Raw genomic sequence first — 18,688 nt, forward strand, 5'->3', positions numbered from 1 at the left:
ATCTTTGTGTATAATTATGTATAATTATCTTTGTGTATAATTATGTATACTTCTCTTTGTGTATACTTCTTGATCATCATGCAGCTTTAATACCCATCCTGAAACTGATGTTCTGCTACAAGGCAGGATCCAGTTTATTCACATCATGCATTCCTGCCTCTGGAAAGCTTGTCAATCTGCGTATTATCATACTATTCATAGACATGACCAATCAAATTTAATAAAATAAAGTACTCTGATTATTAAAGATTGTGTGGAACAGGACGTGTAACAGGATGCTATTTGAAAAAAAAACTATGGTAGATGCATGCATAACTGACGGCAATGAATTTGGAAACACTGCAATCAAAGTATGCCTGTTATCTGTATCATTTATTTTATCAGCATCATCTCATGTCGAATCTGATCTTGTAAGAGCCGATGCTACTGGAAAAAAGATACATTCGGAAGCTTTTGTTGCGAACAGGCTCTTTAAAAGGATTAGATTTCGCTCACCTATTACAGATCTAATGTACATCCATTTGCATTCCTTCAACAATCAAGAAAAGAAATATCCTAAATTAAAATACCTGTAAATTTAAACACAAAAAATCCATACGTACAACTTGTGCACCCAGGCAGTTTAGTATGGATGCGAGGCTGCTTATCCCTTGCTTCCAATATAATGGTAAGTTCAACAACAGCATGTATTCTCATAAAGATTTACAAGTCTAATCTAACAAAATTGAGACTAAAGCTACACACCGCTTCATTCTTACAAATGGAGATGAATTATGCATGAGTACTGTGTTCCAGGCATTCGTGAAAATGACGAACATTTTTGGAGAACTGGCTATACCTGAGTAATTACACTACTTGCAAAGTGCTTTGAAACTGTCATTGACTGACTTGATTGTTGAATCTCCTGACATGGATCCATAACTCTGTTTCGTACATCGTGGCTGAAGGTTTGATCGAGACATTTATTTGAATTTTAATGTTGTCAAGTAACACTGTTTGATATCCTCACAGAGACATAAGAAAGCGAGATATGTGTCTCATTTATTGGATCACATGCCCGTCATAGGACGCGACACTTAAGTGTCTTTGTAAGAATTTTGAAAGTCAAACGTCAGAAGGTTCTTATCACATCAAAAGTGAATTAGGATATGAAAGAGCTAGGAAATAACTTGGAAGTTTCAGAATCACTTGATAAATATGCATTTGCTGCATGTATGTACACTGTTCTAAAGAGAACACAAATCACCTTCAACAGATCACCGATCTAAAAAAAAAAGGTTGTATACTACGAAATATTAGCTGACCAGTTGTAAAGCAACATAAATTATTCATGTGCTTACGTCATACTATCAGTCTGTCATTTGGGATAAATGCTTTCGTTTCTAATAGGGTTATTCCAAACCTTGCTTATAATGGTTGCATGTTAGATATGAAACTGGAGTTCTCTCAGTTTATTTGATTGAGGGTGACATTATGATCAAGAATTTCGAACATTTTTGTCTCATCTTCTGTCAAGACACAAACCCATGACATGTCAAAGAATGATGATATCACTGAGAACGACAATGTTCAGTATCGCGGGGTATCTAAAGAAAGCATTTTAAGACGACGAAAAGATGACCAATGACTGGCTACGGAGATCGTACAACTGTGGGAGTGTATTCTCTTTCCACACTACTTCCACGTCCTTTGAATGAAGAGGCCTATTTTCAACTTATATATGGCAAACAGGCACCTTGTATCCTGCATACAGTTAAACAGTCTATAGTTAAATAGTATCTAAAGGTTCGATTTTTTAAAAAAATATTGCTTGCGATCTCGTTCTGATTACTTTAAGGTCCGTGATGTCATACCGATTAATGAAGAGATATGTCTTCCGATTATAAGTGACGCATACTTACAAGATATCAATATTTAATTCAACAATTTCTCTCAAAAACATCCGGAAATAATATATTTTTTAAAACTAGTATTATCTTTTTTTGTATTTATTCATAATTAGATCCACACCGTCTTCTTTACATCATTATGTTGTCACTGTTTCTTTGTTTAATTTTATGAATCCATTGATGTAGTGATTGGTTTATTCTATTTCTAGTAACTTATGGTTTGTAAAAAAAATCATTCATGATTTTAATCATGGCACAGAATGGGTAAATATTAAGAAATTCCACCACTGCCACATTTTGCAGCGGTAATATCGGTGAATTCTTCTAATAGTATTTCAGAACGTATACCAGATAACGAACATTAATTTCAAAAGCTTACTTATATCTTTTTGAAGAAGATATATTGTCCCGGGGGTGGGTGGTGGGTGGGGAGAGCGCAAATGTAATTCAGGTAATCAATTAAATATGATGTTATAGAAGGCAAAGTATCGGTTGAATGTGGAAACATTACCAGGTTTTAAAAGCAAATTCATTGATACAATAACATTTATTTATTTAGAAACCGTTTTTGAAAATTTGAAAAATGCCATGTTTCTTGTAACAATGGAAACACGGAGAGGATCATTTTGGAAACATGAATAGCCCGTTTGTTAAGCAGCTCACAATGAACGTATGAGATATATGGTTTGATTCCCTATGTTGGCATGTGCATAGGTTATTATTATACTGTCATTCACAAATAGTGATAATGTTTTTCTATGTGTTCTCAGCTTTTCCTCCGCAACACAGAACAATGTATGCCGCTAGAAGCTGTTAAAATTCAGGTCTGTTTTACGTTATTATTATTATTATTATTATTATTATTTACAAGTCTGAATTTTCCTTTGCAGTTGTGAAGTCCGAGATTGTACATGCCGATTCAATCAATGACACATACGTACCAATGAAAGTCACGGAGGATACATCTTATGAATATATCAAGCTATCACTTGGCATCTTCAGTCAAACGAAAGGTACTGAACTTCAGCAAATGCACCAGTTAACCTAATGTACACAATGCATTCCATTTTTCTTTGCATTCATGTGAAAAAAAATGAGGTCTCATTATGTTTGTTATAACCTAAATATTCCCATCTTAAGATAGTATAGGATAATACTACTGAAATGAGCTATAGCACATGAACGCAAGGCGAAAACTGATACATGAGGGTTAAAGGTCTCTCTACCCCTCCCCGTTTCTTTCGATAATGTATGTACTGTGATAAAATTGGAAAACAAAATTGTGCTCATTCGAGCAGAGGTCACATCACACAATTGTAAGTACAATAAAAGCTGAACCTATTTAATTATATGTTTTAGTAAGTGTTATGAATTCAGTTGACCTTTCGTAAAATTTAAATCCTGATATGATAAATAAGCTGTTTATCATATTTAACCTTAATCGGATAATACACATTAAATTGCCAACAAGGAATACAGGTTTTATATACGTACGTAAATACGCTAATCAGATGTTAAGTAATGCAAATGTTAAATCCATTTACCTTATCTTAACTCCCAATGCCTACTCTTTCCATAATACTTTTGGGGGAATGGGGGGGGGGTATTTAACTTCCTGCATTGGACACAGATATATTACTCCCCATGCGACCAACTGCATATTGTTGTTCATCACAATACTTGCTGCCGATGTTAATGAAAGTGTTAGAAGATAGCTGATTACCTCAAAGGGGTAGTCATGTCGAAGTTTTTGTTAGAAGAATCCTCCTTAGCTCAGCTTCCAGAAGTTTCTGTATGTTCGAAGATAGCTCTTGATAGCTCTTGACCTCAACGTGGTAGTCATGAAGAAGTTTCCGAAGAACTAGTTAGTTCGTAACACCCAGAAATTATACTGGTTAGTTCGTTGTTCTAAGATTTAGAAAGGTTTATTGGTATTTCTAATAATTAGACTACATTCATTACGAAGAGACTATTATAAGCCTCTGTACCAGACTAGCAGCAACTGTATATTAGTGACTGTGTCGACATACACTTAAGCAAATCTTGCACAATATTTTAGTCTGGTATATTATTTATAACGGTTAATGTATGTAACGACACAATATACAAGTATACTGCGCGTTATCACATTTATGATTAGGCCATCTAGTCGAATTACTACTCAAAGAATATGTTTTAATTAATCACTTCAGTGTTTTTTTTGTGTGTCTTTTGTTAAGCCTTTTCTTTACTTTCTGTTTGTTTGTTTCTGTTGTCAAGACGATTTATGCTAAGAAGAGTTAATTTTCTTTTAAAAGATTAAAATAACATTAATTTATTATTTATTCTGGGAAATGTAAGTTGGTTGCCGAAGGCATGCATATATGAATAGTAACAGAAGTTTATGTAACCATTTGTCTTTGTACTTACAACGCCAGCCATCAGGGTATCCACAATCGTGCATCGGACACTGCACGAGACTTTCGTACCGAAACAGATAGGCAACATGTCGGCTAGCATTGGCAGCAAAGTGCTGTCTGTTTCCCTCCAGTATGTCGGTGATAGTGGGACGAGGGCTGCAAATATCAACGTCAATAATGCTATTATCCTTATCTTGAGAACTGAAATCGAACCGGTGACATTAATCTGTTCTCTCTCTCTCTCTCTCTCTCTCTCTCTCTCTCTCTCTCTATATATATATATATATATATATATAATATATATATATATATATATATATATATATAATTTATCTTAGGTCATATTATTCATGGTAGGACTATTGTAATTGTAATGAAATGCAGCATTTTATTCTAACAACAGTGATGTTTCCATATAGAATAATAATAATAATAATAATAATAGTAATAATAATAATAATAATAATTTCTCTAAGGTCATATTATTCATAGTAGGACTATTGTAATTGTATTAAAATGCAGCATTTTATTCTAGCAACAGTGATGTTTCCAGAAAGATCTTTAACAAATTACACTTGTCAGTGGTGTAAAACTACTACTATGCAAAACGATTGTCAGCTATGTAATTCTACTCTCATCTGTGTAATTCTTCTGTCAGCTTTGTAATTCTACTCTCATCTGTGTAATTCTTCTGTCAGCTTTGTAATTCTACTCTCATCTGTGTAATTCTTCTGTCAGCTATGTAATTCTACTCTCATCTGTGTAATTCTTCTGTCAGCTATGTAATTCTACTCTCATCTGTGTAATTCTTCTGTCAGCTATGTAATTCTACTCTCATCTGTGTAATTCTTCTGTCAGCTTTGTAATTCTACTCTCATCTGTGTAATTCTTCTGTCAGCTATGTAATTCTACTCTCATCTGTGTAATTCTTCTGTCAGCTTTGTAATTCCACTGTCATGTGTGTAATTCCACTGTCCGCTGTTTAATTCCACGCAAGCGTTGCAGAATAATTTACAATCGTCTTTATTTTTTTCTGTTGGGGCTAAATGCTGCTTTCTAACAATCGTATGTGTAATAATGCTACATCGATCAGAATTTCTCATGGAAACATTGGGATGTTATTTAAGCCAATGATTTTCTTGTGTAATGTAAACAGATCTAGAAACAGCTGATTGACTGCCTTTTTGTCTTTGTTGCCCTAATATATGAGTTCTTATATTGTTTTGTAAGAGTGTCATGCATTATAATAATAAAGAGTATAAAATATATTGTTCTGAAGAAAATGTAATTGATAACATGTGTGGATTTTTATGTATTTGTTGTACCATATTTTACATCGTTATCAGGGCCGCAGTGAACACAGCAGACTTTGTTCATATTGGAATTTTGGAATCAAGTAAGTAAGCAATAGGCCACATTCGGGTCAAACTGAAAAATCTATAACTAGGCACGACATAGCCTGATCATCAATGATACAGTTAAAAGCATCTTTTGATTTCGTTTCTCGAAACATTCTGAGCATAATTTCGTAATCGAACTCAAAGTCTAAATATTCTGACATTCTGTAAAGAATTATTTCTCTAATCCTGTGGACTTTCTTGCTATATATTCTTTTCCTGATAGCTGATTTTCGCATAAGAGATTCTCTCCAAGCAGAGTAAATGATGTATGGTGTTTTTGCTCAAACTATTTCCAAAAAAGAAGCCAGATCGTGTTTCTATATATGACATTATCTTCTGGATATGTCCGAAAATTCATTCATGATAAACTGAGGATTAAATTAGACACGCACACGCACCGAAATGTACCGTGAATTGAGTCAAATATTAACAATTTAATTGTTAACGTAGCAATATTAAGTATCTAATGAAAACGTAAGAACCTAGGTCCCGAATGGGCCAAATTAGTCAGGAGTTGGGGTTAACAAGGCAGGTCGATCCATTTGTCTCCGCCGTGAAGGACCTAGAAACGTGAAGCTTAATCACACATTCACGTAAAAAGAATCGTAAAAAGAATCGTCAAAACTAGTAGAAGTTCTAGTAATGCGCACTTTTGTAAGGTTGCATCATTCTCTCCAAAAAATTACTTTTTAATTGACATGTCATTGATGTATTTCGCTTACTTACTAAAGAAATGGAACGAAACCAATTGCCATCTTGAGATCCTAACTCGAAAACAATTCGACACAAAATCAGCTCACTTCCTCTGACTGCTGTGGTCAAAGGTCTTTAAGACAGTGGATTTCATTTTATGGTAGCTGTAAGGGTAATCAACAGAAGGAAATGAAATACAGTATAGTACAGGACAGTACAGTATTGTCAACTATGAGAAACAGAAAACACGAAAGTTTAACTCGGCTACTCGAGAGTTGCAACAGCTAGTACACAAATGAAAAACGAAATTACCGCCATCGTAGCATTTAATACTATTAATGTACTTAATATTTCCTTCTACATACTAGAGATACTATTCTCGCTACTTATAGGTCATGGTCAACAGATGGATGCAGGCAAGTGGTCAAAAATCAGAGCCACACCACGTGCTCCTGTGACCATCTGACGAACTTTGCTGTTCTGGTATTGTACGCCAACGAATACCAAGTAAGCTTTGCAAGGTCGTCGAATTTCATAACTTATTTATCAACCTATATGTCGCAGCGTGCTCTAAATTGGAAATTATTAAACAGTTTAATATTTCCTAATTATAACTTGCATATTGTTTACAAATATAATTATCATGATATAACATCATTGGAATCAGCTTATTGCTGATTCTATTTCTTTTTGCTGTCAATTTGACTTCAGTCTGGACCAGACATGTGCCATTTCCTTCAAGCATCGATATTTGTTCTTGACTTCAAGATAGACTTTATTTAGAAATGGTTCAGTTGTCACTGAATCCTAAATGACAAATAATTATTTATTGATCGACTTTGTAAAGAAAACAATACATTTACGAACTTCGTGATGCTTCCTACAATCTGATATAACTATTATTTATTTATTTATTTATTTATGTATTTGTTTATTTATTTATTTATTTATTTATTTATTTATTTATTTATCAAGATCTCGGAGAAGAACAGGCAGGTACTGATTATTCTGTCAACGGTGGGTTGCAGCATTTCGATAGCGTGTCTTGGCACCACGCTTGTCATATATGTTTATCTGAGGTAAGCCGTCTATCTAATAACGCTTGATTACAAAACGATGGCTAGATTGCATATGCAGTGCATGAGTATAAGTTTTCATAGATTTCATGAAACTCGCCAATACATAATAATAAATAATAAATACCCATAGAAATTAGTTCAGTTGTTTGTTATATAGTTTTCACTTGCGTAGGACAATATGGATAAAATCTAAATGTGAAATCAGAAACCTACGGAATGCGAAACCGGCGGAAGTGTGTTGTTTCCAAGAGAAAATATAATAGAGTCTATCAAATACTAACAGCAGAGGACAACACGGATGTACGTGATTTAATTTGATTATTTTTCCTGAGGTTTAGCAACATACTTCCTTTTAAATCAACAGATTCTAAGGTCTACATAAAAGAGACAGTTCCTTGTGATCCCTTACTTGATCATGTTGAGTAACAACTACGCACTGCTAAAACGAATATGCTTTGTTCTTACGCATCATGGGGAATATTACATGTGTTTGAATGAACAGTACCGGCATGCCATATTATTGCCAGGAGGAAACCTTGATCAGGATTCATTCATTTTTGTGGCATGTAACGATCAGTCATACAGTCTGACCGATTTGAAGCATTATATTAAAAAATTACAAGACTTCTGAAATGTAATCGCAGTATCTTATTCAGCCAATTTCTGCTCGACATACAAATATTAGTTTCGAACAATTTGGTGATTCTAAATGTATGTGGCATTGGCTTCAGTATTCCACCTCTATCCTTATCTGTCTGTCTGTCTGTTTGTTTGTATATCTGTTACACACATAATCTCTTACACGTACTGTACGCACATAAAGTATATGCTAGTTTTATTATTATTATTATTATATATATATATACACACACACACACACACACACACACACACACATATATATATATATATATATATATATATATATATATATGTGTGTGTGTGTGTGTGTGTGTATATATAGAGAGAGAGTGAGAGAAAGAGAGAGAGGGAGGGAAAGAGAGAGAGAGAACATATATATATATATATATATATATATATATATATATATATATATATATATATATATATATATATACAGATATGTTCTCTACAATATTACCGTTTTCCTTTTCTATGTAGGGTGCTGAACAATGAGAAAATCCTTATCCACGCCAATCTTGCTTTGGCACTTTTGCTGGCGCAACTAGTTTTTGTCACATCCGATGATGCAAACAAGACTGAAGTAAGTAGAACAAAACGAAGAAACAAAATTCTGCACCACATGTATTTATTTGTGATGTGTGCAGCCACGTAGGTCCGGGAGAATCGTATGTTATTCTTATTTTTGCTTTTTCTTCTATGCCTCTTTCTTCTTCTTTTGCTCCTATTTTCTCTTCCCACTCTTCTTTACCTCATCACCCTTCTTAGTCTTCTTTTCTCTGCTTCTTTGTATACTTCGTTTTCTTTCCTCCTTTTTCCTTCCTTCTTTTCGTTCTTATTACGGTAGCTTTCAATACATAGGGGGAATCCCACATTGTCAACATAAGACTTTGATCTCATATGTTTAGGTTTATGATTAGTGTAACACAAGATATACACAATATTTGGCACTGTAAATGTGTGTGCAGTTCCTGCGGAGTGTTCACATTGGTACTGTAAATGTGTGGGCAGGTCCTCCGGAGTATTTACGCTAATGTTGTAAATGTGTGTGAAGGTTCTGAGATTATTTACATTGGTACTGTACATATGTGTGCAGGACACGAGGAGTTTTTACATTTGGTACTTTAAGTGTGTGTGCAGGTCCTGCGGCGTGTTTACATTGGTACTGTAAATGTGTGTGGAAGTCCAGCGGCATGTTTACACTGGTACTATAAATGTGTGTGCAGGTCATGAGGAGTGTTTACATTTGGTACTTTAAGTGTGTGTGCAGGTCCTGTGTAAAAGTGCGTATATGTACTGTAGAGTGTTTATATTGGTACAATAATTGTGTGTGTATGTCCTTTAGAGTGTTTCCATTGGTACTGTCATTGTGTGTGCAGGTCCTGCAGATGGTTTACATTTTTAGTGTTAATATGCGTACAGGTCCTGCGGAGTGTATACATTGGTACTGTAAATGTGTGTGCAGGTCATGCGGGGTGTTTACATTGGCATATTTCTTAATGAGCAGAGAGATGATAGGAAGCATGCTCAGTACAAAGCAACCACGTTAATGAAATTTTAAAGTTACAATTTATTCACAAAATGATAATTGAATAAAAACTGTTTACAAATACTTAAAATGATTTATCTCAAACGAATGCAGGTGTAATTGTGGTATGCTTCTCAGATTTAACGTTTAAATATTTTACACTCGAGGTTTTAAAGAATCGAGTTGTTTAATGCTTATATGTTTACAGAAGCTTGCAAATAGTATATAGCATGCAAGTAATGAGTTTAATATCATCGAAGTTATCATTAATTGATATGCTTTTATTTACAAACGATCAGATTTAGTATTTCTTTCATTCTTTATTTTCCTATAAAAAAAATAAATATCACAAATAAATCTGAACGTTAAGATCGTTTCAGTCTCTTGTCGCATAGGATACGCATCCCGTTACATGTTACTCTTTGTATTGTATGTACTTGTAAAAATGCCACATAACCATCGTCTCCTCTGTTACCCATATATGTAATAATTGACATATCGTATGCAGTCCAGTTTCAATACGACTCAGACAGGGATTTTATTTTGCGTTTTCGGATGGTAACATGAACATCCTCCAAAAAGCTTAACTTTCGTCACCAGTTTGGATCGGATCATTTTGCAAGTTGGGTTGGAATTTCCAACCTTGTATAAAACTCCCTTGAATCTTGAGTCGAATACAGGACAGGCGTAATCGACAATTTAAATCCTCTAAGCAATTTACGTGCTGTTGTTTTCGTCGTCGTTGTTGTTGCTGTCGTTGTGTTTTGCTTTCTGTTAATGAAAAATTAGTAAATTAGTAAAGACACACTTAAGTACCTTCTGGTTCTTCAATTGAGAAAGTCCGGAAAAAGGTATTTATATCACTTTGGATAAAGTGTAATGGGAACGAGATCGATTGATTCGCTGATATTTCACTGACTGGAGATTGCAAGAAAAGTTTAGAAATTACAATATAATACATAAAGGCAAAGAAAAGGGTAATTGCATGGTATAAAGCCATGTGAATTAATTATAAAGGCAAATTAAGTAAATGAAAAATTCATTCATTCATTCATTCAGCCTCAGGTTTATCATTCCCTTCACATAGTGATGATCTATAAAATCACGAACTCCATCGCTCTCTTTTCAATGTGATGATCAATAAACACAGAGAAGTCCACCACTCCCTTTGCATAGCGATGATCTATAAACACAGAGAACTCCACCACTTCCTTTGCATAGCGATGATCTATAAACACAGTCAACTCCACCACTCCCTTTGCATAGCGATAATCTATAAACACAGTCAACTCCACCACTCCCTTTGCCTAACGATGATCTATAAACAGAGAGAACTCCACCACTCCCTTTGCATAGCTATGATGTATAAACACAGACAACTCCCGTCACTCCCTTTGCATAACGATGGTCTATAAACAGAGAGACCTCCACCACTCCCTTTGCATAGCGATGATCTATAAACACAAACAACTCTATCACTCCCTTTGCATACCGATGATCTATAAACACAAGCAACTCCATTACTCCCTTTGCATAGCGATGATCTATAAACACTGAGAACGTTACCACTCCATTTTCAAAAGTGACGATCTATAAAACACAGACAGCTTATAAAATCAGGCAACTCTATTACCCAAGGTGGCATAACGATGATCTTTAATATCAGCCAACTTCACCATACTCTTTGCATTTGATTATCTATAGAATCAGGCAACCTAACCACTCCCTTTATATAGAAGCAGTGAAGGGGGGCACTTTACGTACAATGGGAATTAGCATTAAAAACACCCCTGGGTCAGATTACGTACAATGGAAATTTAACATGGAGAAAAATCGTGAGTCAGATTACGTACAAGGGGAATTAACATGGTGATAAGTGCTGATAAATCGTGGGTCACTTTACCGACAAGGGGAATTTAACATGGGAATAAATCGTGGGTCTGTCTAACGACAAGGGGAATTTAACATGGGAATAAATTGTGGGTCACTTTACGTACAAGGGAATTGAATATGGGATTTTTTTTTTTTTTTTTAGATTTTTTTTAAAATAGGGGTAGGCAATTGAAAAGTCATTCTCTTTTCGAGAAATATGGCTGGCCCTGAAAAGGGCCTTTGGTTTCTTCTTCTGCTTCTAATTTCTTCTTTTTCTCCACCAACTTCTTATTTTCTCTCCTACACTCTTTCTCTTCTTTTCTTTCTTTTTTTCTCCTCCTCTTCTTTCTTCTTCTCTTCCTCCTCTTCTTTCTTCCTCTTCTCATTTTCTTCTTCTTTTTCAATTTTTTCGTTCCATTTGCGTATTCTTATCCTTTCCTCTTCATCCTCCTTCTCCTCCTTTATCTCTTTCATGACACCACTTATCTTGTCCTTTACCTTTCTTAAGTTATTAATTTCCATCTTTACACGATGGGGACTATAGGAATAGTGGTCTTCAACCAGTCTTATTAACATCTGCTCCATCATTCCTAAATTGTCTAAAACCTCTTGCAATGTTTGCATCTTGTCAATTTGGTTAGAAGCCATCTTCTTTGTAAAATGGTTTGAACGACGAATACTGTGGGTTCTTATAGTGAAAGCGCGGACGTGAAGTAAAACATCCCCTAAAACATAAAATTGATCTTACCTAGATCATGACCCAACAACGCGCGGACGTGAAGGAAAACATCCCCTCACTTTTCTCATTTCATATAATATAACCCTAACTATACTCTCCACATACGCTAAGAAACAATAAAGAAACCCATAATCTACTATTCACACCAACTTACTTGAACAGTTACTAACACAAACACACTAACACACAAACACATGCACTCGCACTATAAAAAAAAAGAGTTAGTGTTTATATTCACACTACTCTACCTACACACATTGGCAAATGGATCGTTATTTCTTTTCTAGAGTATTGGGGTAGCCCTGAAAAGGGCTGTTTTTTTGTTTGGAACTTCATGGACACCTGGTTAATGGGGGCACCTTCCAGGCCTGGCGCCGCATACACATCTTGTCCCCCAGTTACTTTTTACCTTTTGGGGGGAGAGAGCAGAGGCAGAATATGTGGCTTCAGAATCCCAATTTTCGCTCTCTGGGATTCTGAAATTTCTTCTTCTTCTTCTCTCCTTTTCCTCCTCCTCTTCTTCTTTCTTTCTTCTCTCCTCCTCTTCTTTGTATTTTCTCTCCTCCTCTTCTTTGTTTCTTCTTTCCTCCTCCTCTCTCATCCTTCCGTCTTCCACAATGGCTTCCGCGGCCAGTTCATTCAACAGGCGCCTGGCATATTCCAGATGCACATGAAGTTCCAACAGTTTCGCCAGTCTCGTGTTCATTCTGGTGTTGATCAATCAACAAGGGTAGCTGGACTGCCGAACGAGTTTCAAGTTATACTGAAAGTGCGGACGTGAAGGAAAACATCCCCCTGAAACATAAAATTGATCTTACCTAGATCATGACCAAAAAACAACGCGCGGACCTAAAAGAAACACTCACTCACTTTTTTATGCTACCCATCACTATTTTAAATTTTTTTATAAATCACTTCAATACACTATCCACATAAGCAAAGCAATCCAATCTAACCCCAAATATACACCTCAAACGCCAAAAAAGACATCATTTTAATCTACTATCCATACCAACGTACGTGAGCACTTACAAACACAAACACACAAACTCATACCCTCACATTTTTTGAAAAAGAGTTAGTGTTTATATTCACACTACTCTACCTACACACATTGGCAAATGAATGGTTATTTCTTTTCTAGAGTATTGGGGTAGCCCTGAAAAGGGCTGTTTTTTTGTTTGTTATGGCATTCTTTTTTAGTTTCTAAGAATGCGATGTCCTCTGAGGATAGACTTTCTGACAATAGGTCTGCTTCTTCGGAAAGAGAAGAACTCTTTGGTGTCGATACGACAATCGACAAAGCCTCTGTCAGGTTCAGGTTGCTGCTGCTGCTGTTGTTGCTGTTGTTGCTGCTGTCTCTGAAGTCTGTACTCCTCTGTCCATTCTTCTTTCTCCCTGTTCACTTCTTCTCTGAAGAGTTCTTCTATCAGGTCTTCAATGACTTTTAACATTCTCACATTCTCTATTTCTTCTGGCTTCGGTATCAGACTGTGTCTGACCCTATGCAAATTCACGTAGGCTTCGTTGAGCTTAGCTAGTTTGGAGCACATCTTGGTAGGAGGATGAGTCGACAATGGATGGTTAGACTGGAAACAACCCCCGGTTCTTAAAGTCAAAGCGCGGACGTGAAGGAAAACATCCCCACACGGTTTTCGAGTCGCAACGTTCAATGAGTGTTATGGGAGGGATAGTAAGAAATGAAAGAGCATCAATCCAACAGTCTTATAGCTAAACAAAAGACAAAGGCATTTTTTTCAAAACACAACATTTTTTATTCAGAAATCACTTAACACTAACCAACAACAACTCTAACATATTTTTAAAACAATAATCCAACACTATAACATCAAACATTTTCTAAACAAATGACAAACATTTTTCTCAATTGACAGTCTACTTTAAACAGGGCTGACAACGTTGTGAATGAAATTGTGATTTCCACTGTTGGAAATCATTAGGCCATTGATGGACACTACGTTTCCTAGCTTGAGACAAAAGATAAGCATAATGGTCACAAAACCATCGATCTACTTTCACATCGTTTCTAGTAGAAGAACGAGGATCAAAATGAGTTACTAAATGTTCTAAGGAATAGCCCAGGCTGCGATGATGCAGAAAATACACACAGTACTGTCCACACACCAAGGAATCTGTGCCTTGTAATTTCACATTATTGAATCGGGTGGTCTGAGCATTTCTTCTCATAAAGTCAATGATATCGTCTTCCAAAGGGGGCAATCCATACGAATCGAAATATTCCACACATCCTTCTTGAGGAAAGTAAACGGCTACCCAGTGGGTTCCTGGGAGATGACTGTCGTCCGTGTTGATCACGTAAGCTAGATGGTCTTTACGTTTGCGATGAGGGAGTTCATCTTTAGCACAGACGACAGGATTCCAAGAAGCCGTATACGAACTGTGGTTCAAAAGGTAATAAAGTTCCCAGGTATCCATGTTTTGTGTGTGCTTTTTTTCTTCTTCACAGGTAATAATAAGTCGTCAATTCGATCCTGACTTTTTGCTTGAAAATGTCTGACGAATAAACGGTTATTCGTTCTGTTTCCTCACTCTGATTCAGGAGAGCTTCGATACGATCGATCTCTTGAGTGGTTAATGGTGGACAAGAATGTTCACGCAAGTCTTTATACCACTGATGCAACACGTCTTTGTTTGAGATGAGACTCCAAGCTTCGTCCAGATACTCGTCCAATTTTTCTTCTTGACTCAACATCAGGCATTTATCGTGTTGAATTTGACTGGGATGATCGTTTTGACATCCATGACAATTTTTCTTGATCAATTCCGTCATTTTTTCCACCAAGTGTTTGGTAAAACAGGAGACTAAATGGGCTTCTTGTTCTGGCCATCTCGATTTCTTCATGATCACTTCTTCTTCTTTTTCCACGGTCTCCTCACATTCTATCTTTAAAGTTTCTCCACTAGGTAAAGAGGGATAACAGTCTTCCATGGCTTCTAATAATCTAGAATGACTTCTCTCAAACTGTTGATTTCTATGGTATTATCGAATTCTGCATACAGGATGACGTTCACTGTCTCGTCCAGTGGCCTTGCAAACTGAAGTTCCACACGAATCTGGCCGGATTTTATAGGGTGGAAATGTCCCTCGTCGCTGCCTTGGTCTGGAGTGAAATCGAAAGCCCACAAAGCATAGCCTCCTGCGTAATCGTCGTACGTAATGCCGTGACTGGTGTTGGTTCCTAACTGGCCGGTGGCTTCGTACAGGGACAAGTACGATCTCAAGTAATTCATCTTCTTGTCACTAAAGTCAGGTTCGAAAGGTCGGGTACACAAGGTCTTGCCATCGCGACTGACTTCGATTTTCTTCACGTTGAAGTGTTGAAAGTTGAAAGGATTTTTTTTGAAGGCTCCGTTGAAGGCTTCATTCTCGACAATACCAAGGATTAAACGTTTGGGTAACTGTCCTTGAAACAGATGATCTTCGATCATGGAATGATGGTTAGCGGGAATGGTGAAGGTTTTCACTTCCACACGTCGTATGGGATACTTGGCGGTCGTTCTGCTCAACGTTTGACTGATTTCGTTACCTACTTTAGGTAACACTTCCACGCGTCGTACGTAGAGTTTGGCCTCCTCGATTTTGCTTTTAGGATTGCCAGCATCAGTATCAGCCAACAAATGGAAAGCGGCACTGCTGCGATTCAGTCTCAGGCGAACATTGACCCCGTTCAGCAAATATTTCTCTTGCAACCACATGTCCAAATGCAAACGATCCATCAGTTCTATACTGTGTTCACCTAGGATTTTCTTTTGTCTTTCCACAAAGCCGTCATTGTCTTTATCTAGTTCGTCAAATGCCTTCGCTTCGTCAGGTTCCCACAGCACACAAGCATTGAGATGAGTATCCTTGGCATCTATTCCGTACGTCAAGAGATTTTCCAGGTAGGCACGGTAAGGGTAAGTATCTATGCTACTGCTGACTAGTTTGTGATTCAAGTACAAGTCCACTGAGCTGAACAAGGAATGCATGAAATTGTTGACGGGAGCTATATTCTCAGTGTCTGCTACTGCACCATTATCCTTATCTAGAACTTTGACTTTCAAGTACAAGTAACTGCTATTCAGATCGATGTAATCTTCGGGCTGTCCTTTGATTTCAAACTCGATGGGAGCGGAATCGGTCAATGAGGAGACGGGGTGAAATTCCACCCACTGGGATTCTTGCATCGTCATCATCGTGGGGGGCATGGCAAACAGATCCAGTTCCGTCTTGGAACAAGCGCAAGACTCTCGGTGCATCATTTTTTTGTCTCTTTCTCAATAATCGAAAACGTGTAAGTCTCGAACGGTTCTTCTTTTCTTGGCCTTTCTAGCTTGAAGTCTGGTGAAAGGGTGTTTTCTTCGTCGTCTCTTTCTGCCTTGTCCTTGCTGAATGCCTGACTCGGTAGCGTGCAGGGCATTTATAGGTGTGTCTCGTCGGCCTAAAATGTCTTTGCCCGTTTGCAGCAAGACATTTTTGCCTGCCCTCATGAAGGCTTCTTTAGGGTTTTGTTTGTCGATGATGACATTTTGGAGAAATTCTTTGCCTTGCGTCAGTGCCGCATCATTCAAGGCGTGCAATCCGCGTGTCACCATCGGTTTTAACACTGGGGCCACCGAACGAAAGGCCGATTTTAACATATCTCATAAACCGTGTCCTCGCTGTCGAGCAACCCCTCGGTACACTGGATACATGACTTACGAGTCGTGAGAGAACCGTTTTCGAAAATGGAGTTTCACCGTGACTTTTCCTTTGGTGAATGGAATATTTTGTCCCAAATCTCCTTTTATAGTAATGTTGACCGTGTCCAAATACGACTTGCTGACCGGCAAATAGTGAGGATGGACAATTCGCGGTGGACGTGGTAAGTGTTTCCACCTTCCTCGTCAGCGTTCGCGGCAGAATCCACTTTGAAAGGAATGGCACGCAGTAACGGTACGGAGATGTGTCCCACTACGTTGTACTCCACCACATCGGAATACACGAACATCAAATTCAGTCCTTGATTCAGTTCTACTGGGGTACGAAATAACTTGGTAAAAGACTCGTTGTCGTAAACGATGGGTAATTCGCTGTTGTTCATTATGGTCGTTCTCATGTTCATGTCTCCGCCCAACATGTCATACAATTCAGGACGAAATAAAATGGACATGATTTTACTCCGCTCAAATTTCATCGAGAAGCGACGAGCTACTTTGTGGTACTCCATGGTGACACTTTTGTTGTTGGCATGCTCCAAAGCTTTCCCAAACACGACATTAAACTTGGCAGCTATGGTGCTGACCAAATGTTGACCACAGAAATAATAGCCTGGGAGAATGGACAAGTGGTAGGTCCACTTTTGAGTTTTCTCATTATAGGTTTTATTGTCATATATGGCTCTTTTATTCAATTCCTGTTGCAATTGCTCGTCATGAACTTCCACATGAAAAAAATTTTGATTGGGAAGGACATTGTGGACTTGGGTCGGGTGAATCATTTCTACTAAAGCCACTTCCCAATGGGCTTCGTGATCTAACGGGATGGTTTGAGGTAATTTAGCCGTGTAACAGCACAACGTGTTGTGGGGAAACACCTCCATGGAACTGTCACTGGGTAAGGTTAAGTAAAATTGGTTTTGGTGACTCATAATTCCAGAGTTCTGTGGCTGTCCGAGCGGTTACTGGACGTCAGAGGCGTGTCTCCGTCTAAAATGGGGTTCTGATTGTGGTTGGAGTGGTGACTGGCACTGGCACTGGACACAAGGTTCCCGTGGTTCCTGTTCGAGGAGAATTTCAGGGAGGGATTGGGAAGCAGGTAACCGATGCAACTGCTCAATAAAATGGTCCACAATTGTTTGTCTCCTTGTTGCAAACTCAAATTGGCAATGGCTGCCCCGATGACACAATACACCACGAAGATTTGGCAGAAAAAGACGATTTGCGTTTTAGGCACACGTTCTCCACACCACACCCACAAGGGTTGTTTTTCTAATTCTTGCACAGAAGAACTAGGTGAAGGAGGAGTGGTCGACGTAGCTGCGTCTGCTGTGTGAAAGGGCATGATGGTCACTTCTTCTTTTTATAGTCGATGACTTGCGAAGCGTCGATCCAAGAATCAAAACTGGGTGGATATCCTTTCCAACGTACTTTGACTTCTTTGACACGTCGTTTGCCCACTTTACGGGTTCTGCGTTCGAGAATGCTTTCGATGTCGTACACGTCGTCTTCCTTTTTGGTGACACGTTGTAACTCGGGTAAATAAAACGTTCCTTTGAGCACTTCTCCGTTCATGTCTTCCAATTTATAGACGGTAGGATGACGGCCATGCACTCGTCCAGTGACGCGAAACAATTCGGTCGTCCAGTTAGGTAAGTAACCTTTGTCGAAAGTGCGTTTGGTTTTGCCAATGCGCACCCAATCTCCTACGGCCAACTCTCCACTTTT

The 18,688-nt window shown here is 37.7% G+C and overlaps 1 protein-coding gene across 1 annotated transcript in view; it reads left to right on the forward strand.

Moving 5' to 3' along the window:
- LOC149798895 (adhesion G protein-coupled receptor L3-like) overlaps positions 1-18,688 on the forward strand; it is a 79,120-nt gene that overhangs the window by 13,653 nt on the left and 46,779 nt on the right. Inside the window, exons 7-12 of the mRNA XM_089956992.1 lie at positions 2,780-2,902; positions 4,307-4,503; positions 5,635-5,684; positions 6,774-6,888; positions 7,357-7,460; positions 8,583-8,685. Of these exons, the coding sequence (XP_089813118.1) occupies positions 2,780-2,902; positions 4,307-4,503; positions 5,635-5,684; positions 6,774-6,888; positions 7,357-7,460; positions 8,583-8,685 (692 nt within the window). The remainder of the gene's footprint in view (positions 1-2,779; positions 2,903-4,306; positions 4,504-5,634; positions 5,685-6,773; positions 6,889-7,356; positions 7,461-8,582; positions 8,686-18,688) is intronic.

The sequence above is a fragment of the Sinohyriopsis cumingii genome, chromosome 5 (genome assembly GCF_028554795.1).
Source record: "Sinohyriopsis cumingii isolate HCF-2022 chromosome 5, ASM2855479v2, whole genome shotgun sequence".
NCBI lineage: Eukaryota > Metazoa > Mollusca > Bivalvia > Unionida > Unionidae > Sinohyriopsis > Sinohyriopsis cumingii.